Source organism: Microtus pennsylvanicus, chromosome 21, assembly GCF_037038515.1.
Source record: "Microtus pennsylvanicus isolate mMicPen1 chromosome 21, mMicPen1.hap1, whole genome shotgun sequence".
Classification (NCBI taxonomy): Eukaryota; Metazoa; Chordata; class Mammalia; order Rodentia; family Cricetidae; genus Microtus; species Microtus pennsylvanicus.
In genome coordinates, this window is record NC_134599.1 from 16,363,351 (window position 1) to 16,385,780 (window position 22,430).

At 38.6% G+C, this 22,430-nt stretch overlaps 1 protein-coding gene across 9 annotated transcripts in view; it reads left to right on the forward strand.

Moving 5' to 3' along the window:
• The window catches only part of Ncoa1 (nuclear receptor coactivator 1), a 225,052-nt gene that overhangs the window by 184,761 nt on the left and 17,861 nt on the right, over positions 1 to 22,430 (forward strand). For all 9 annotated transcript variants that reach the window (XM_075955620.1, XM_075955623.1, XM_075955616.1 and 6 more), the window contains 6 exons: positions 4,087 to 4,204; positions 6,265 to 6,433; positions 6,642 to 6,956; positions 10,587 to 10,688; positions 14,587 to 14,989; positions 21,623 to 21,797. In XM_075955620.1, coding sequence (XP_075811735.1) covers positions 4,087 to 4,204; positions 6,265 to 6,433; positions 6,642 to 6,956; positions 10,587 to 10,688; positions 14,587 to 14,989; positions 21,623 to 21,797 — 1,282 coding nt within the window. The remainder of the gene's footprint in view (positions 1 to 4,086; positions 4,205 to 6,264; positions 6,434 to 6,641; positions 6,957 to 10,586; positions 10,689 to 14,586; positions 14,990 to 21,622; positions 21,798 to 22,430) is intronic.

Genomic DNA, 22,430 nt, shown 5'->3' on the forward strand with positions numbered 1-22,430 from the left:
AGAAATAACTCAGATTTTCTATAAAAGGCAGTTTCTAAAGGAAGTCTAAAGATTGAAGTGGCCTTAAGATAAAACCAAGTTCCTTTAAGCATAGAACCTATAGAAGTAAAACTTTTGAGTGAATCAGAGTGGTTTTGTTATAGGTTTTATTATTGTTTGTTTTTATTTACTAATGTTTGCCTGGACATCAAACTCAACATGCGAATTTTACTCTCTTCGTTTCTTTTTGGGTTTTCATTTTGTTTTAAAATATGAGGTAAAACAGGCTGCCCTCCAACTCCAGAACTTCCTGCCTTAGCTTCTCAATGCTGGGATTATAGGTGTATGCCACCATGTCTATGTTTTGAAAATATTTTAACTTATTCTCTTAGAATTTTTCATAAAGACTAGTAAAATAAGATGCTGTGTCCTTAATATCGAATTAAGTAAACTAACTGCAGTGCTTGGTGTTGATAGTACAAAGCCATGCACATTTTCTCAAAATGAAACATAATTAACTCTTTCTAGGCTTTATTTCTTAAAAGGTTTAGTGCTGGAGATCTGCTGTTAAAGTGGAGCAATGGGACAACTTTAGGGAGCCTGTGGCCACCGTCCTGATTTAGGCAGTGGTAGAAATCAAGTGATTACTTTACCATCATTGCTTTAGTTATACTGTTTATTGTGTCTGTCAGAATCCTACAGAATTTGATTTTTATATCATTTGTCACAGTTAGACTTAAGTTTAATTAAAGGTTGTAGTTACATGCATTTGCATGAAGTAAATGTCAGGCTGGATAGTTGGCTCAGCTGTTAAGAGCACTTGTTGCTCTTTCAAAAGACCCAGGCTCGATTCCTAGCACCTACATGTCAGCACAGCCATAAGTAACTAGTTAACTGAAGATCTGGCGACCTTTTCTGACCTCCAAAGGCACCAGGCACATAGACAGTGTATCTTAGTTACTGTTCTATTGCTGTGAAAAGACACCATGAGCAAGACAAATCTTATAAAAGCATTTAATTGGGGGTTGCTGACAGTTTTAGAGGGTGAGACCATGACTATCATATCAGGAAGCAGGCAGTCATGGCACTGGAGCAATACATAGAAACTTTATGTCCTGGTATGCGGGCAGCAGGCAGAGAGAGAAGGAGGGGTGGAGACTGGGCCTGATAGGAGCTTTTGAAACCTTAAAGTCCACCCCCATTGATACTACTCCTCTAGCAGAGTCACACCTTCTAATCCTTCCCAAACAGTTCAACTAATTGGGGACCAGACAGTTAAACATATGAGCCTATGTGGACCATTCTCATTCAGACCACCATCCATATATATATGCAAACAAACGCTCATATACATAAAAATAAATAAATATTTTTTAAAGTCATCATCAGGCTGGTGAGGTAGTTCAGTAGATAAAGAACTTGCTGTGCAAACAAGAGGCTATGTTCATGTGGTAATGTATGTCTGTAATCCCAGACCTGGGGCCAGTGGAATGATAAGAGAATCCCAGAAGGTTATGGGCCAGCCAGTCTAGCCAAAGTGGAATTGAGGTCCAGTAAGAAATACTATCTTGAAAAATAAGTTGGTGGCCAGATGTTGATGGTGCATGCCTTTAATCCCAGTACTCAGGAAGCAGAGTCAGGTGGATCGCTGAGTTCGAGACCAGCCTGGTCTACAGAGTGAGTTCCAGGACGGCAAGGACTGTTTCACAGCGAAACCCTGTCTTAAAAAAAAAAGACAAAGGAAGGGACAGAGAAAAAGAGAGAGAGGAAAGAAGGGAGGGAAGGAGGGAGGGAGGGAGGGAGGGAGGGAGGGAGGGAGGGAGGGAGGGAGGAAACAGTGGATGTTCCCAGAGGTTTGATTCCCAGCATCCACATGGCTTCTCACAGGTGTCTGTAACTCCCATCCCAGAGATCTGACACCTTCTTCTGGCCTCTGAATATAGATGTAAAAATACTCAATAAAATACTGACAAACCAAATCCAAGAACACATTTAAAAAAAATCATCCACCAGCCAGGCCTTTAATCTGAGCACTTGGGAGGCAGAGGCAGGCAGATCTCTGTGAGTTAGAGGCCAGCCTGGTCTACAAGAACTAGTTTCCAGGACTGGCTCCAAAGCTACAGAGAAACCTTGTCTCAAAAAAAACAACAACAAAAAAAATCAAGTCGGCTTCATTCCAGAGATGTAGGGATGGTTCAACAAACGAAAATCTATCAATATAATTCATCACATAAATAAACTGAAAGAAAAAACATATGATCATCTCATTAGATACTGAAAAAGCATTTGACAAAATCCAACACCCCTTCATGATAAAGCTCTTGGAGAGATCAGGGATACAAGGAACATACTAAACATAGTAAAAAGCAATATACAGCAAGCCGACAGCCAATATCAAATTAAATGGAGAGAAACTAAAAGCAATTCCACTAAAATCAGGAACAAGACAAGGCTGTCCATTCTTTCCATATCTCTTCAATATAGTTCTTGAAGTTCTGACTAAAAGATCAAGGGGATTCAAATTGGAAAGGAAGAAGTCAAACTTTAGTTATTTGCAAATGATATGATGTATATATGAGTGACCCCAAAAATTCTACCAGGGAACTCCTGCAGCTGATAAATACTTTCAGTAATGTGGCAGGATACAAGATCAACTCAAAAAAAAAATCAGTAGCCCTCTTATATACAAATGATAAACAAGCTGAGAAAGAAATCAGAAAAATGTCACCTTTCACAATAGCAACAAATAACAATACCTTGGGGTAACACTAACCAAGGAAGTTTCAACAAAAACTTTTAGTCTTTGATGAAAAAAATTGAAGAAGATATCAGAAAATGGAATGATCTCCCATGTTCTTGGATAGATAGGATCAACATAATAGAAATGGCAAACCTACCAAAAGCAATCTATAGATTCAATGCAATCCCCACGTCAAAATCCCAACACAATTCTTCATAGACCTTGAAAGAACAATAATCAACTTCATATGGAAAAACAAAAAACCCAGGATAGCCAAAACAATCCTGTACAATAAAGGAACTTCTGGAGGCATCACCACCACAAACATCAAGCTCAATTATAGAGCTACAATAATGAAACAGCTTGATACTGGCATAAAAACAGAGAATCAAAGACCTGGATTTTAATCCACACACCTGTGAACACCTGATTTTTGACAAGGGAAAAAAAGAAAGCATCTTCAACAAGTGGTGCTGGCATAACTGAATGTCAATATGTAGAAGAATGAAAATAGATCCATATCTATCCCCATGCATAAAACTCAAGTCCAAATGGATTAAAGACCTCAATATAAATCTGAATACTTTTTTCTCTTCTACATTATTAGTATCTGTACTACTGTAATTCATTAATCAGTGCCTGAGTTTCTGGAATTTAGATTGTTTTTAGTTTTCCCTAGTGTAAATAGTTTAGAGATGGCCATAAAACTTCCAGAAAGCTTCTACGTGGGACTAGAGAAATGAGATGGCTTAGTCATCAAGAGTATTGCCTGCCCTTCCTGAGGACCTGAGTTCAGTTCCCAGCATCCATATGGTGACTCACAACATCTGTAACTCCAGTTCCAGAGAATCTAGTGCCCTTTTCTGGCCTCCTTGGGCACTGAATGCATGCAGTGCATAGACATAAATGCAAACAAAATATCCATACACATAAAATAATTTTTAAAAGTTATAGATAATTTTTCTGAGGTGCATTTTTCTAAGCTAATTTCTCTAAGGGCTCTACCTACAAGCTGCAGTGGCCTTTCAGTGTCTCCTCTTGCCTTTTGTGGATCTATTTTATCTTCTGATTGTTGCACTCATTTCATGGTATATGCTGAAAAAGCAGCTAACCAAAATGATGTTATCTTTAAAATAGTAACTTCTGACAATGCTTCATTCATTCATGTCAGCATGTGTACAGGAAACACCCAATTCAGTTTTGAGTCAAACCCTTTTTCTCATTTGCTTTTTATTATATGTAGACACCTTCCCTCTGGATCATCGGAATAATATTTTTGGGGAAGTCTCACTCTCCTGTATAATGTATTACTTCTGAAATATCACCTGATCCTCTTTTGTGACAGTAAGCTCTTTCTCTTCAATCAGGATTGCCTGAACTAGAATTAGAAGCAATCGATAACCAGTTTGGACAACCAGGAGCAGGCGATCAGATTCCATGGGCAAATAACACTGTGACGACAATAAATCAGAATAAACCAGACGAGTAAGTGAGACACTTTACATTTTGTACACTATCAGATATCAGCCTCTAAGCCAGGAACTACTCCCCCCAAAACTGGATTCCAGTCTGCACTAGTAATTTTGAGCTATAAATTGATGTGAATGTTTCATTAAAAGGGGGTTGCCAGAGGACATAGTCAAGCAGATTCATTTACAGTGTGATCACGAGGCAGTTATACTTTGTAATCGCCACAAGATTGATATGGTGTGCAGGTCTCATTTTACATTTCAGTGTCTTGCATTTCTTTGATTTCCATGTATTCCTGAGACCTGTAGATAAACTAGCCTTCATATACTAGTTATGTTGCCTTTAAAACTTTTAGCTGTGGGTTATTTTGTCCATCATTTGTCTTTGTTTGGAGAAAGAATATGTAAGGAAAGAAAATATATCTGCTCAGTGGTCCATTCTCATTGAAATTAATTTCTCAATTCACACAGGCATCTGTGTTTTGCAACACAGACTACGTCTCATACATGGCAATCAAAGGAAAAATGAATTTTTAACATTATCTGAACTGTTTTCCTTTACATTTTCTCAAAATAATAATTGTTTGTCATATTGCTCATGTAATTATATTTTTATTACTTTCTATATATGCCTAAGTTTTACTCTTTGGTTAATATCAGTTTGGATTAGACTGCATGTTGTCTTTATGAATCAGTGAACAATTTGATTTTTTGAGCCACTACCTACTAGCTAGTATATGAGCTACCAGCATGTAAACAATTTTCAACTTAATTTCTTTTGTGTGTAATAATCACTTTATATCATCAAGATAATTTAGTCATCTTTGAAAGCATAAATAAATTTACTGTTTTGACTTTGATTCAGTCATAGTAATTAATGGTATTCACACAATAAGTAGAATAAAAATAAATCTGAAGGTCTAGAGAGATGGTTCACTGGATAAAGTACTACCAAACAAGCATGAAAACCCAAGTGTGGATCCCAGAACCAACATTTAAAAGAAAAGCAAAGAAGGAAGGGAAGGGAAAAGGGGATGAAGGAAGGAAGAAAGAGAGGGATGGAGGGAGGAAAAAAGAGAGAGCTAGAAAGGACTCTTTGGGGGGAGTTTTCAAGACAGGATTTCTCTGTGAAACAGTCCTGGCTGTTCTGAAACTCACTTTATGAACCAAGATAGCCTCAAACTCACAGAGATTCGCCTGCCTCTGCCTTTCAAGTGCTGGGATTAGAGGCGTGCACTACTACCACCTGGCTTCTTATGAACTCTTTATGAGAAATGGTTCAGCAGTTAAGAGCACTGTCCTTTCAGAGAACCCAGGTTTGGTTCCCAGCGCTCATATCAGGTGGCTCCCAACCACCTGCCACTCAGTTCCTAATGATCCACCACCCTTCCCTGGCTTTTCCAGACATCTGCACATACACATACTCATTCACAGACACAGACACATAGATGAATAAATAAATCTTCAAAAAGTATTTCCCATTTCTTAATTATATTTGGTTCATTTTTTAGGATACTTCTTTAAGCGAACATGAAGAATATGGAAATTTTAAGTACAGTAGTTGGCAAAAGAATGGAAATTGCAGTCAAGCTATACATTAAATATAATTTTGTACCTAGAAAGATGACTCAGTGGATAAAATGCTTTCTTATGTAAATGTGAGGATTTGAGTTCAGATTCCTAGAACCCATTGAAACCTGGGTGTGCTGGATCTATAATCCCACTCTGGGAGGCAGAGACAAGATACACTCTCTTGTCTTACCGGCCAGCCAGGCTAGCCAGTTCGTGAGACTGCTTGTCAGAGACTGAAGTGAAGGCTATCGAGAAAGGCATCTAACATCAGCCTCTGGCTTTCACATGTGCACACACGGGGTTATACATGCATACCAACACAAATGCACACACATCCGAGAACATGGTCTCTGAATTCTGCACACTAATTATAGAACATTTCATTGCCAGCATCATAACAGAACTTTCTAAAATCAGATTTGTGCATATATGTATGTGTTTGCATTTGCACTCTTAAAATTGAGTCATTTTTTTTCCTGCCTTTCTCATCTTCTGCTGCCACAGCCAATGCATTAGCTCACAATTAGATGAGCTTCTCTGTCCACCAACAACAGTAGAAGGAAGAAACGACGAGAAGGCCCTCCTGGAACAACTGGTGTCCTTCCTCAGTGGCAAAGATGAAACGGAGCTGGCTGAGCTAGACAGAGCGCTGGGGATCGACAAACTTGTCCAGGTGCGTGTTCAGTCTTTGCCTGAGTGACCAGAGTAATTTTAAATCAATGGTCTCTTAGGGTGAGGAGCTTCCAAAGAGCATGAATTCAGAATGAACACATTCTAATACTTTCTAGAGATAACTTGCTCCCAGATGAAAATTTATGTAGACATACATGTCATTGTTGCCAGACTTTGTTTATAAAATATTTTGGCTTCTTTTTCAACAGGGAGGTGGATTAGATGTATTGTCCGAGAGGTTCCCACCACAGCAAGCAACGCCCCCTCTGATGATGGAAGAAAGACCAGCCCTCTACCCCCAGCCATACTCATCTCCTTCTCCTACCGCCAGCCTCCCTGGCCCTTTCCAAGGCATGGTCAGGCAGAAGCCTTCCCTGGGGACCATGCCAGTTCAAGTGGCACCTCCCCGAGGCACCTTTTCACCCAGCATGGGCATGCAGCCCCGGCAGACTCTAAACAGACCTCCAGCTGCACCCAACCAGCTGCGACTTCAGCTACAGCAGCGCTTACAGGGACAGCAGCAGGTGAGTGCTGTCCTCTCAGTGTTTCTTCTCCAAGGGTTTGTGCCAGAGCTCTCTGTGATGAGTCAGTCGCTGCAGTGAAAGTGCCTGGGCCACTCCCAGACCTTGGTAAAAGACTCAAAAAGCTATCCTGGGGGAGAGGGGAGAGGGAGGAAAGGTGGGAGGGAGAACTGTGGTTGGAATGTAAAATAAAATTTTTAAAAAATTTAAAAAATCATTTTTAAAAAAGCCATCCTAGGATAGCTAGGCTATGAGTAAGAGACCTTTTTATTAAAGAATGCTAATTGTAGCAAAGTATTACAGCTTAAAGGTAATATAATTTTTTTTTTTTTGGTTTTTCGAGACAGGGTTTCTCTGTGGCTTTGGAGCCTGTCCTGGAACTAGCTCTGTAGATCAGGCTGGTCTCGAACTCACAGAGATCCGCCTGCCTCTGCCTCCCGAGTGCTGGGATTAAAGGCATGCGCCACCACCGCCCGGCTATAATTTTGTTTTTTTAAAGATACAAACTAGTTTTAGATTAGATATCACATAATTGCTAAGTTAATAAAGAGAACTGTAGCTTAGTTTATAAAGTAGAACAAGAAATACCATTGGATTGTTGATACAAAGTAAAATTTGTGTTATTTAAAGTTAGTGAGATTAAATTCTAGTGATATTATGAATGAAATAAAAGATACGTTTGCGGGCCTGGGACTTGTACATGATTTAAATGTCTCGTATGACAGGAAATGAATCGATGTAGTGCTATAAATATTTAAGATTATATTAGCAACAGACAGGGAGGTGACCATCGAGGAGCACAGAGGCAAATGGTATATAGTGCCATGTCTAAGAATCATGGCAGGGGATGTCGGTCATGTATATTTTCTTGAGTTTCTAGAAAAGTATTTGAAGAAATTGCCTAGAACTGTACTAACTCAGGAAGGACAATAAATGTTAGGAAACTAGGACAGTGGTGGAAGGCGTTCCCAGCAGCTCGCTGGCCTTTGTTCAGTCCACACGTCCTAGAGAAAGGAAGGGCCGTGTGGCATAACGGCTGTAAGAGTAACTGCTTCTGAATGTGAAAACAGTCAGACAATTCCTTTGCCTCCTAAAGAACGTATAGATCCAACAAGAGAATGTAAAGCTCTCAGCACAATGCTTGATATAGTATAGTATTTAATGAGTACTAGCTTTATAAATTATATTCAGCAAATATAATAAACAATGTACACAAATTTCTATTCAATAAACAGAGGGCGATGATGATGGAGAAGACAAGGAGAGATGAAATGGGAAAGGAGTGTGTTTTAAATGCTAGGATAGAATAAAGCACTCAGTGATGAATTGAGAGAAAGAAATAAAAGTCATAGTCTTAAACTGTACTAAAGAGAAAGGACTTCTTGCTGGACTTGCTGGTTTATGGTTATTGTTGTAGGTGTGGTTTCTGTTTTTGTTTTGCTAGCTTTTCAGACAAGGTCCGCATTGCCCAGGCTGTCCTCAAACAGAATTCTCCCACTTCAACCTACCAAGAGCTGAGACCACAGGGGGAGAGTCATCACACCCAGATCTGTCATTCACTTTCAGAAAAGGAAGTAATAGTAGAAATGCTGAGCATCTTAATTAGGCACACTTGGAGTGCTACTCCAAGTACCCTAAAAGATAAAAATAGTAGATCATACAAGGAACTTCAGTAATCAAAACTGCCTATGTTTGTGTTTGTGCCTCTCTGACACACTGAATCACAGGCAAGCAGTGTGCTGAGTGCTAAGTCAGAAGAGTAGAGATATGCTTATGGACTCAGTTTACAAGCAGCTCAAGTTAAGGAAATAGGGCCTGAAGCTAGAGATTCAGTAAGCAAGGCCCAACGTGGAATGAGGTCAGGTTCCTGAGTTAATGAAACAATGTTTCATATTCAGTTCAGGGAAAAAAGCTGGGTTTGCGTCCATTTGTTCCTAAAGTGGCAGGTGGCTAATGAGCAGACTACTGCAAAGAATATCCATGAGATGAGGCTGCGGCAGAGGAGAATGCCGGGCTCTGCTTGCTTGAAGGCTTGTTCAAAGTGGGAAGTATTTTCGACTCAAACAGAAAGTTTCTTTCTGTATACTTACAGTCATGATCTTTTGAGGGTAGTCCGTGCATAGGTTGGGTGCCAAGAGTCCCTTTGACTTCTTTTTAAAAGCATCTTTATTTTTAAGCAATTGTGAATGCTTTATCTTATTCCACTAGGCTTGAAATTTGTGTTTTTAACATTTCTATATTGTATCAACCTTTTCTAATAGTCTTATTTTTTTCTGATCCATGTAAGTCAGAAAATAAATGAATCAAGAATTAAGAGGTAAACTGTTAGGCAATGAGAAACTCAACCACTGCTCCTGGATTTTCATTTTTATAGAACTCTAATAGGCTTTCTTCTTATATGTAGCCCAATAAAACATATCCACAATTATCCATTTGTATAATTTACAAGTTATGAAATATTAAATAAGCATCAGGTAACATTCCTGAATTTCATGGCATATGCCTATGTTACCAGCTACTCCCAATGCAGGAGGATCATTGGAGCCCATCAGTTTAAAACAAATCTGGGTAACAGTGAGAACCTAGTCTTATAGCTCAGAAGCAGAGTACTTGCATAGCATATGCTAGGGTCAGAACTCATCACTGCAACAACAATAATAAAAACAACAATATAATGTTATTGGTCCTAGCCCTTTGAAGGGATTATTCTTACCAAATTATATTGAGGGAGAAAGTTTTAATCTATAGATTATTTACAAGAAATCTTCCAGGTGGAGTTTATTATTATCTGATAAAGTAAAGGGTTGCCTAGACCTGTGACACCAGCCTGATCTAAACTGAACTTCCATACCAGTCCCCTACAGATTATTCTGGGAAATAAATGTTGATAATTGTAAATCAGAAAAAAAGATTTGTGATGAACAAATTGCAGTCTACCCCTTCTTGGAGATGCACAATGTGCTTTGGCCAATTAAAGGCGCATAAAATTACTGCAGTAAATAAATCTGTTTCACCTTATGTAACCCTCATTTCCAATACGTCCTACAGCACAGTATGCTATTTTCCTGGCACATCTATTAATATCCTGCAGAACAATGTTCTTTAGAACACCAATTTGGGAAATGCGGGTCTAAAGTGATTACTTCTTCTAGTTAAATAAATAATCCATTTTCTCAGAGCATTTGTTTCTTATGTAATTCTCTCTGGCTAATGATATCATGTTGGATTTTCCCCAAGTATATATAAAGATCCAAGTGAGAGTGCTGCCCGGGGCCTTGGCTTTCCATTTTCTCTCAGACCTTTCAGGGCTGTTCTCGGCTTTTCATTTATGATATTTTAAGATCTAAAGCTGATTCTTTTCATTTAATATCATACTTCCCTGAAGTAACTATTCACATGCTTTCAAAAGTACACTAATGTTGTACGTGTGTATATTTATGTGTATTTCCTACCTTTAAATGTTCCGAACGCAACAACTGTCTGATAGAGAGTGGGAGTTATTAGTCTTTGGGCAAATAGAATGGGAGGTGTTACTAAACCTATACTACTAAAACTTTTCATTAGTAAGTAAAGTGTGTGTCATGCCATGTTTGCCTACGGAGGTGTCATCCTTTCTTGTCTTCGTTTTCCTAGTTGATGCACCAAAACCGGCAAGCTATCTTGAACCAGTTTGCAGCAACTACTCCTGTTGGCATGAACATGAGGTCAGGCATGCAGCAGCAGATCACACCTCAGGTAAGACAGAAGCCAGGCATTGGTAAACTTCTCTAGCACAAGCAGTGTTTCTCAGCATTGGCTCGAGTACTGCTGAAATGGCCTGGGGGATCAGCTTTAAATGATGTTTGTGGGGTAAACTGCTTCCAGAATGAATTAGTAGGCAATGAATTAGTAGCCTACTTGTCATGCTCTTTCTGTTACTTCACCTAAAGGCAAAGGTTCTGTGTTTCATTTTACTGTTTTTGTTATTGTTTCATGATGTTGGATGGTCAAGTAGAAAACTGTACACTTTGACCAACCTAAACATCAGCATTTTCTGGCTTTGTTTTAATTTCTTTAGAAGATTTTTCTTTTATAAATAATGACATTTGATTTATTATTTTATAAATTTGCACATACATGCACACAATATTTTTTGATAATTTCATACCAGTATTATCCTCTCTTCTCCCACTCATTTTTTATTTTATTTCTTAAAAACAAAAACAAAGTTTCTTTTTTCATTTTACATATTAATCCCAGTTCCCACTCCTTCCCCTCCTCCCATTCCCTGCACTTTCCCCTCTACCCCAAAAAGCAATGTGTCTTACCTTCTCTGAGGTTTATTTATTTTGAAGATCCTTGTTTATAAACCTAAAGTCATAGAATTTTGCACTTAAAAATAACTGGTTGGGGGCCAGTGATGTCACATGGTGGGTAAAGACATTTCCTCAGAGCCTGGCAACCTGAATTCGCTAGAAGGAAAATATCCACTCCACAAAGTTGTCTTCTGACCACTACATATGCAGTATGGCACACATGCACACACACATACACAAGAATACAGTAAACTTTTTTAGAAGAACTGAATGGATCCAGGTGTGATTATCCCAAGCACTTGAGATGAAGCAAAAGAACCCCCGGGTGGTGGTGGCGCATGCCTTTAATCCCAGCACTCGGGAGGCAGAGGCAGGCGGATCTCTGTGAGTTCGAGACCAGCCTGATCTACAGAGCTAGTTCCAGGACAGGCTCCAAAACCACAGAGAAACCCTGTCTCGAAAAATCCAAAAAAAAAAAAAAAAGAACCCCAAGTTTAAGACCAATCTGGGATAGCTGGCAAAACTATACAATCCCTGGGGTTCACTCTTTTAAAAAAAAAAAAGAAAGAAAAGAAAGAAAGGAAGGAAGGAAGAAAGGAAGGAAGGAAGGACTGGATGGCCTTGATGAATGGATCACTTCCATATGTTTTTAATATTTTTACTTCAGCAACTTAAGTTTTCTTAGACCAAGGTGATGATGTAAATATTGAGAGACAAGAATTGTAAAGAAGAATGATAATCAAACAAAATCCTTCATGGACTGGAGAGATGGCTCAGCAGATAGGAGCACTGGCTGTTCTTCCAGACTCCCCATGTTTGATTCCCAGATTACAGGTCAGGGAATCTGTAACTCCAGTTCTAGAGGATCTGACACTTTTGGCCTCCAGGAGTACCTGCACTCATGTCCACATCCCATGTACAGATATACACGCTTTCACATAATTAAAAACAATAAAATAATGGGACTGGAGAGATGGCTTAAAAGAGTACCCGGTGGGGGGAAAAAAAGAGTACCCGGTGTTATTATTCCAAAGGTCCCGAGTTCAATTCCCAGTACTCACATGGCAGCTCACACTTGTCTGATCTATAATGGATTCTAATGCCCTCTTATGGTGTGCAGGCATACATAAAGGCATAGTACATCCATATATGTAAAATACATAAATAAATAAATCTTTAAAAAAATGGGCTAAAGATTAATAATGGCTTTGTGGGTAAGAGCACTGACTACTCTTCCAAAGGACCCAGATTCAATTTCCAGCACCCACATGGCAGCTCACAACTGTCTGTAACTCCAGTTCCAGGGAATCTGACCCCCTCTTCTGGCCCATGGTACATAGACATACATGAAGGCAGACCACCCATACACATAAAATAAAACTAAAGAATCTTAAAAATAAAATAAAACAAAACAATAAAAATAATCTTTAAATTCTTCATGAAATGAATCTTGATAAACTTGGGACAAATTCAGGAAGCTACTACTACTACTAATCAAAAAGGCGGTGCTGATGAGGCTGCTTCTAAAACAGATATGAGCATCTTCATGAGTCCAAATTTGAGTCTCTTCATCTTTTAAGTTATAAACCTTAATATTGAATCCCGTGTAGGAATAGCTGGGTTGAAAGGAAACAAAACCCCACTTTAGCAATTCACATGATTTCTGTCAGAAAACCATGTTTCAGGGTTTTGCAAAGTGGACAACATCTAGTTGGCAGGTTTCATTTTAAGGAATATATAGGATTATGCATATATATATATATATATATATATATATATATATATATATGCATGCTTCAATCAGATCCTCTGTCTGAAATGACATCTTCTGAAGAAGGCTTTATTGATATGCCAGGCTGCTTTTCATGTGAGAACGAAAAGTGATTTCAGCCTAATTCACCACCTCTTTCCCCATCCATAATCGTGTAGCTATTAAGCCACTTATGATAATGCCTAGAGTATTATTATGCTGCATAATGATATAAAATAGCTGTTTCCATTTACTTCTGCTGATGATCTTATTTCTAGTTAATTATTTTCTTTTTAAATGATAATTTGCTAGGCACTGAATCTTCCAATTTGTAGTTTTCCACATTTTAATGGCATTTATAAGTTTTCCTAAGCATAAAGGTAATGTCTATTTATTATAAATAATTTGAGAACTGCAGAAAAGAATAATAAAGAAAATCAGCATCACTTTCAATCATACTTTATTCATTTAAACAGAGTGCAGCAGTAAAGACAAGGAAGAAGGAGGACGACTGTGACTCTGTAGAGAAACACAGAAGTGCATTAGAAATGGAGGTCTCACTGTGTTAGGGTGAACTCACAGCCTAGCTGTGTTAGGGTGAACACATGGTCTCACTGTGTTAGGGTGAACTCATAGTCTAGCTGTGTTAGGGTGAACTCATAGTCTAGCTGTGTTAGGGTGAACTCATAGTCTAGCTGTGTTAGGGTGAACTCATCAAGCACTACTGGCCTCCCCTTCTTGAGGTGCTCATGTGTCTCAGCAGTGTTCTTGTCCAGCATCACAGAAGTAGTTAATTTACTGTGGGGTTTCTTATGTAGTTCTTTTTGATATTCATTTTTGAATTTGTGTTTAATCAGCTAACAGATATTATCTTAGCATTTATTAATTACTTGTGGCCTATAAAATATACTAGGGGGCTGGAGAAATAGCTCAGCAGTTTAGAGCACTGACTGCTCTTGCAAAGAACCCTGGTTTGGTTCCCAGCACCTACATGGTAGCTCACAACCACCTGTAACTCCAGTTCAAGGGGATCTGACACCCTCTTCAGACTTCAGCAAGCTCCTGCATGCATGTGGTACACACATAAAAAACATTTTTAAAAAATAGATTATACTTGATTTATTTTTTCCCTACGATTTTACTTAAGGAATCCTTACTTTCAATTTTAGTTTCCCTTGTAGCCTGATGGTTGCTACATTTTATTTTGTTCCAAGCTTTCTAGGATAGGTACATGGTTGTAATAATTTTAATAAATAAGATATTTTTCTTGATATGGGAAAGATGGAAGAACAGAATGGTGCAAATACAGAACACTGCAGTTGATAGAGAGCAGGCCGTTGACCTGAGGGCTCAACAAGATGTTTTTGTTTTCTTTTCTCCATCCTTTTCTTCTCTAATTTTTATTTTATTTTAGGTTTTATTTACTTTTAGGGGGAGTCTACAGGGGTGGAGGGCAGATGTAGAATGACTGGGAAATAAGTGGGGTTGGGGTGCATGATATAAAATACCCAAAGATTCAATACAAAAATTATGTTTTAAAAAATAAATCATCAACTTTTTTTTAAAAGATATTTTTCCTTCTTTGTAGCCACCTTTGAATGCTCAGATGTTGGCTCAGCGTCAACGGGAATTGTACAGTCAACAGCATCGACAGAGGCAGATTATACAGCAGCAAAGAGCCATGCTCATGAGGCACCAAAGTTTTGGGAACAACATCCCTCCTTCATCTGGACTGCCAGTTCAAATGGGGAACCCCCGTCTTCCTCAGGGTGCTCCACAGCAGTTCCCCTACCCACCAAACTATGGTACAAATCCAGGAACCCCACCTGCTTCTACCAGCCCTTTTTCTCAACTGGCAGCAAATCCTGAGGCGTCCTTGGCCACCCGCAGCAGCATGGTGAACAGAGGCATGGCAGGAAACATGGGAGGACAGTTTGGCACTGGCATCAATCCTCAGATGCAGCAGAATGTCTTCCAGTATCCAGGATCAGGTACATGATGCTCACCTGTAGTTGCAGGTCCTGCTTTGCTTTTGCCCTGACTTTGGGGCATGTGCTGGAGAGGAAAGATTTAAGTGGTAAAGTCAGGAGAGGCGGCAGGCTCAATATCACTGAATAGTTGTGTGGTTTCAGACTTTTCTAAGCTTGGTTGCTGACATTAATAAGTTTGGGAACTATAAAACTTTTGACATTTTATGTACAAAGCAAACTCACTGTTCTCTCCTGGATCTTATGACATCTATCCAAACAAAGTCCTCAGCTGGCAGGTTTTAGTGCATTAACTCAGTCACTGGATGATTTTGTTCTGATAGTTTATATAAGAATAACCAATATTTACCAAGTATATCAGACTTCTTATTGATGATACCACTTTTAACTAAATAAGTTGTAACTTCCTCCAGAATGAATATTCTGATTTATAGAAGTTTTTTTCTTTTTTGCTTTCATTGTTTTATACTCTTTATCCTAGACAACGATCCTTTTTATTACTTTGAGATTCTAAAAGGCAGTAGTGATAATACATACTTGATTAATCTATCACGTATCATGTTTAATGACTAATTCCTGAAAAAGAGAAACCCTTTGATTACATAAGTGAACTAAACATGAATTTTAAGGCTGCCTAAAAAAGAATCCCAATAAAAAGCAACTCATGGACATGTGCAGGCAGCATGTGCCCCAGCATCTGAGCTTTATCTGGCACCTACATTTTTCTTTCTTCCAGACCAGCTTTTGGTTTTTTGTTTGTTTGGTTTTTTTTAACAAACAAAAAAAACTTTACAAAATGTAACTTTTCTTTGTAAAGTCAGCATTTATAATATAAGGGAAACCTAGAAGGTGGGTGCAACAAGGAAAGGAGCTTTATCAGCTTGCAAACTGAAATGAAATGGCAGCCCTCAGTTCTCGGATGATCAGCTTCAATAGAATACTATAAATTTGTTACTTTACATTGAATAACAATGTTTCAAGATCAAGTGTTTCATCTCTGCTCTCTAGATTGTAGAAGTGCTCCGTGTGACAGCAGTCAGCTCACAGTGCTTTGAAACCAGGTTTTAAATTGGGGGAATCCAAGTTCCAGAGAAGCTCAACCTTTTTCAAATCTCTCCAGAAAGGAAAACGGAAGTGAAGGATTGCAGGGGAGTACAGGGAATGGCAGGAGGAGATCAGGGCAAGAGAGCAGAGAGGAAGAGAGTTGGAAGTGGGGGGAAGGAAGTAGTTTATTGCATCTTAAGGAAACACAGATGCAAGGGCTTTTCAACTATGTTTTATGCTTCTATTTCTGTTGCCACTAAATTTGACACAACTGAGACCAGAGCTACAACTCTCCCTCAGATTCTTTATTAGCCAAGTTTTTCTTTCTACTGGATTCTGGATAATAACAATGTCAGCATAGGTTAGTCCCATGCTGGTAGGAGAAGTTGAGGGTTGGGAGCTATACATGTGATATGGCAGAGTGCAGGGCTTCTGCACTTTTCACTCCATTTTGCTTTGAATTTATAAACTACTTTTAAAATAATTATAAAACTGGGGCCAGGGGTCTAAAGAGATGGCTCAGTGGTTAAGGGCACTAGCTACTCTTGCAGAGGATCCAGGTTTGGTTCCCAGCACTATATGCTGTGCCCTCTTCTGGACTCCACTGGCACATGGTATATATGTATACATGCAGGCAAACACTCATAAACAGAAAGTAAAAGAGATCTTTTTTTTTGTAGGTGTTAAAATTAAAAGGTTAGCACTAAAACAACAAAAACAAAGGCAACCATTCTAACAAACATAGTGTATAGAGCAGAAAAACAGCCAAACATGGTAATGGGGGCTGAGGATTTAGCACAGTTGGTAATAATATGCATGAGGCCATAGTACTATGCAAACCAGGCATAGTGATACATACCTATAGTCCTAACACTTGGGAGGTGGAAGCAGGATCAGAAGGTCAAAATTGTCTTGAACCACAGGTCCCTTACAAAGCCTGTCTGGGTTAAGACCCTGTCTCAAAAAAGAAAAAATTGCAATGTACTTAGATTTTCTAATTTGGTATTTTAACTCTGTAGAATAATGTATCTTTTCTCCTCCATAGAATAATGTATCTTTCTCCTCCAGGATTACCTTTTTCTCTCACATATAAAATTAACAATGCGTCAAACACAAATATTTTAAGACTGCAAGTACCCAGCACTCAGGAGGCAGAGGCAGTTGGATCTCTGTGAGTTTGAGGCCACTCTGGTCTACAAAGTGAGTTTCAGGACAGTCAGAGCTGTTAAACAGAGAAACTTTGTCTCAGAAAAAAAAAACCTGTAAGCAAAGAAAAATTTAAATGTAGAATTCATGCAGAAATCATCCACATAAAAGTGAAAATGACGTGTCAAATACAAAAATGTGCCCTCAAGAATCATAAATGAAAGAAAAATTTCTTCATACAATCTAAGTCCAAGTTATTTTCCAGAGTTTGAGTTGCATATAGATAAAGAATACATAGCTTTATTTATATCACGTTTTTAAAAATAATTAAGCATTAAGTGAAATAAAGTTTAGAAACTATACACATTAGTTTTCACAGAAAGTTTAAAGTATTTTTAAAATTATAGCCTGTGAAAATATAAAGTGAGTAAATTAAGTACATCTCTGTACAGATTAACCATACAAAAAGATAAAAAAAAGTCATTATCAGTGTCAGCACACAATAGAATATTATATACAGGGATCTGCAGTTGTGTTTATAAAGACAGAAGAACATAGTAGCGTGCGTGTGGTATAATGACAAGGGAAAACAGCAGGTCAGCGTTGTGTGAGAAGGGGCTGAACATATACTGCTCTTGCAGAGGACCTGGGTTCAGTTCCCTCATCCACGTAGCAGCTCACAACTATCTTTAACTCTAGCTCCAGGAGATCTGAGGCTCTCTTCTACCCTCTACAGGCACCAGGCATGTTCATGGTGCATATACATACAGATAGACACATATACACATAAAAATAAATCTTCTTTTAAAAAATAAACATGAGTTTCTGAGGAGGACTTGAAAGAATTATAATAAATTATTATGAGCTGCTTATGGTATTCTTTTCTTTTCTAGACTTTTATAGCTTTGTCTTTAAAGCCTTTAGCTATGGTATACATTTTCTTAGTGTAACAAGTATTAAAAAAACCAGTACTAGCACAATCCAACCATTAAAAGAAACACTTTTTAAGGGCTTCTATTTTAACGTTGGGTAGAGTAGCCAAGGCTGTGTTTATTCTTCAATGTGAAAGCAACAATATCAGAAAGAAACAGGAAACAGCAGTTCTAGGGGTTGGCAGACTGGATACAGCAGTTCTAGGGGTTGGCAGACTGTGCTGTAGAGCAGAGTCCAGCTCAAGAGCCTGGGAAAGCCGGTTCTGCACAAAGGGTTTCAAATGACTTCAGTGTGTGCACATGTGTGCATGCATGAATGCACACATGCACACAGAACAGGGCCAGACAGCAAACTTGAAGATTAGAAAGAATAGTATTCAAAGTTCACACAAGGCCACTTTGTCTTCTAACCAGCCTGGAAATCCTCATAATTGATGTTTTGCCTCAGTAGTGGGGCAAAATAAGTTCCAACCCAAGCCTCATTCTTGATTTCTCTAGGTACAAGACCCTAAAAGAGCTAAGGTTTTCATATAGGCTAACCGTGGCTCAAATAGTAAGCTCAGAAACACTTGATTATTTGACTTTTTAAGATCCAGCTCTTATAAAGGTAAAATTTAGATTATCTGAAGTTTGGCTTTTAAAACCATCAGGCATGAAAAAAAAAGGAAAATGTAGTCTGTAACAATGAGAAAAATTAGCCATCAAACCCAACCTAGACTATTTGAGAAGACAAGGGACCAGAAAGAGAGGGGACAAGAGAATATGATGACAGAGGTGAATATAACCAAAGCATGTTATATACATATGTAAAAATGTCATAGTGTGATCTATTATTTATATAATTCATACATACTAATAAAAACCATACAGATAAGCCGGGCGGTGGTGGCGCACACCTTTAATCCCAGGCAGAGGCAGATGGATTTCTGGGAGTTCGAGGCCAGCCTGGTCTACAAGAGCTAGTTCCAGGACAGGCACCAAAGCTACAGAGAAACCCTGTCTTGAAAAAAAAAACCATACAGATATTAGAATGATTAGAAATATTAGTGTTCCAAATAGGAACTTTAAGAACTTAGAAACTATGAATGTGTTCTGTGTGTTCATTAAATTAGAAGGAAGCTTGAGCATATTAAATAGATGTATGCATAATATCAGTAAAATAGAAGTCAAACTTACAGAGGAGGATAGCTGAAAAATATAGTAGATGGGGTGAAAAGCTGATTTAAAATTACATAAAAATGACAATGAAAGCTATTCAAGAGAAAGAAGAGTACGTGTGTGTGGTGGTGCCTCACACCTTTAGTTCCAGCACTCAGGAGACAGAAGAGGCCAGCCTGGTCTACATGGTGAGTTCCAGAACAGCCAGGACTATACAGAGAGGCTTTGTCTCAAAAATCTAATTCTGATAAGGGATGGAGAGACGATTCAGCAGTTAAGAGCACCTAGCTACTCTTCCAGAGGATCTGGGCTTGAGTCCCAGCACCCACAACTGTCGGTATCTCCAGTCCGTGGAGATCTGACACCTTCTTCTGGCATTCACGGACATTGCATGCATGTGGTGCACAGACACACGTGCAGGCAAAACATCCATGTACATAAAAATAATAAATAAAATGCTCAAAATTTTTAAGAAAAGCAGAGTAAAAAAATCCATCGGCTGGAAAGATGGCTCAGCAATCAAGAGCACTGATTGCTCTTCCAGAGGACCTGAGTTCGATTCCCAGCAACTTTGTGTGGCTCCCAGCCATCTGTAGTGGGATCTGATGCCCTCTTCTGAATAGAGTGCATGCAAATAGAGCATTATAGATAGAGTAAATAAATAAAATCTTTTTTAAAAAAAATCCTGATAATTCATTTGAAATTGATCCTATAACCCATTGTAATTTAAAATTTCAACATGTTTTTTTAGCAAAATTGATAACATCTTACATTATATATTCTAATGTATATAGAGACTTATAGGGACTAGAGTAACCAAAACAGTTTTGTACAGGAAAGACAAATTAGACAGCTACCTAATTTCAAAGATTTTACACACACACACACACACACACAGTGATATATATCACAAGAACAGAATAAGAAGCCTAAAAATAAACTCCTATTTTATATCAGTTGCCTTTAAGATAGTTGTACGGATATTTGTTAATAAGCATATTTCTGGTTTTAAAAAGGAATGAACCCTAAGCTGACAAATGCTATATGGAATGATTGACTCCCAAAAGTACTGTGCTAAATGAAAGAAGCCAGACACAAAAGGCCAGATGCAATATGTATGATGATATCCCTACGAAGTCTACAGATTTAGCTCCATTGGAAGAATGCTTGTCTATATTGCAGCAGCCCTGGGTTTCATATTTATATGGTTGCATACACACTTATAATCTCAGCAATTCAAAAGGTAGAAACAAGAAAGCCAGAAGTTCAAGGTCATCCTTAACTCTGTAGCAGGTTCAAGGCAAGCCTGGAATTCTTCAGACCTTGTCTCAAAAACAAACAAAAACTGGTTTATATAGAGAAACAAGGCAGATCACTGTTTGCATGAGAGCGGGAATTATCCATTACAGACACAGGGAAATCAGGTGTGATGCAGATGCCTAAACTGCTCTGTGATAACAGTTGCACAACTCTGTACATCCACTAGCGTCATTGAATTTTGTATATCCCGTGGTGACGTTTGTGTTTATAAATAAAGCTTTTTTAAAGAGGGAAAGGGAAGCAGAGCACACAAAGAAGCCTAGAAAGAGCCGGGCGGTGGTGGCGCACGCCTTTAATCCCAGCACTTGGGAGGCAGAGGCAGGTGGATCTCTGTGAGTTCGAGACCAGCCTGGTCTACAAGAGCTAGTTCCAGGACAGGCTTCAAAACCACAGGGAAACCCTGTCTTGAAAAACCAAAAAAAAAAAAAAAAAAAAAAAGAAGCCTAGAAAGGAGTGGCCAGTGGCTTTCTGATGGTTTGTCCTTTTACAAGTAGGTTTTTCTCGCCTGATTATTTTCCTATCTCATATTATTTTTATTAGACAAGTAATCTACTATGTATGTTTATTCTTTTTTCATTTGAAAATTTTTATTAGCACAAAAAGAACAGAAAGAGATCAATTATAGCCCTGCGGTACAAATCAATATCTCAGCAACTAAAAACCCTTCTTCCAAACTTTGTGTTTATTTATCTACTTGTACTAGGATCTCCTAATATATTTTAAAAGACCACTTTTCCTTAATTTTTCCTCTGTTAAAGAAGGCTTTTTTTTTTTTTTTTTTGGATTTTCAAGACCGGGTTCCCCTGTAGTTTTTGGTGCCTGTCCTGGAACTAGCTCTTTTAGACCAGGCTGGCCTCAAACTCACAGAGATAGCCTGCCTCTGCCTCCAAGGTGCTGGGATTAAAGGCATGCGCCACCACCACCCAGCCAAAGAAGGCATTTCTAAATAAATTGTAGCAGGTGCTTTTTATTATTATCTTATTATGTTGATATATGCATAGTGTATTTACATCGATTAATATCTATTAATTTTCAGGACTGGTTCCCCAAGGTGAGGCCAACTTTGCCCCATCTCTAAGCCCTGGGAGTTCCATGGTGCCGATGCCAATCCCTCCTCCTCAGAGCTCTCTGCTCCAACAAACTCCACCCGCTTCTGGGTACCAGTCACCAGACATGAAGGCCTGGCAGCAAGGAACAATGGGAAACAACAAGTAAGGGAATAGTTTTTCTGTTTGAGCATCCCTGGCGCTCTGCCGCTCATAAGAGAAGCCATACTTCTTGAGGTGACTGTATGTTTACAATCCAGTGATGTGCTGGAAAGAAGCAAGTTTTGTTATCAGTAAAGGAAAATGGGACTGTCAAATGCTTGAATATCAACTCATTATTTAGGTCAATTTGTGTATTTACAGTATGAGGATCTAGTGGCCTCTGGCCTTTTTACCCTAGTCCTTACACACCTGAAGGATGTGGCCCACACTTTTCTAGGACAGATGTACAAGTAGATACATTTTTGTCAAAGGGAATATATTTTATTATCTCATTAGGTACAGAAAAAAATCAAACTTGATATCCACAATTAGTTCTCCATAAACTATGATTGTAAGAAAATTGTTTTATTGAAAATAGAGTAGAAAATTTCTTAAAGTCACACTAGTAAAATGCTGGCATTCATTTGAGCAGAGGGCCTCATAACCTCACTCTCAGAGTATTGAAAAATATCATATGGCAACCATCATTCTCGAGGCTTCCTGAGCTACTCTGCCTCACCTCTTCTTGCATGTCTGGATTTTAGTGGCCTCATCTTACCCGTTTAGCTTATAAAATTACCTCACTAAAGTTTTTTT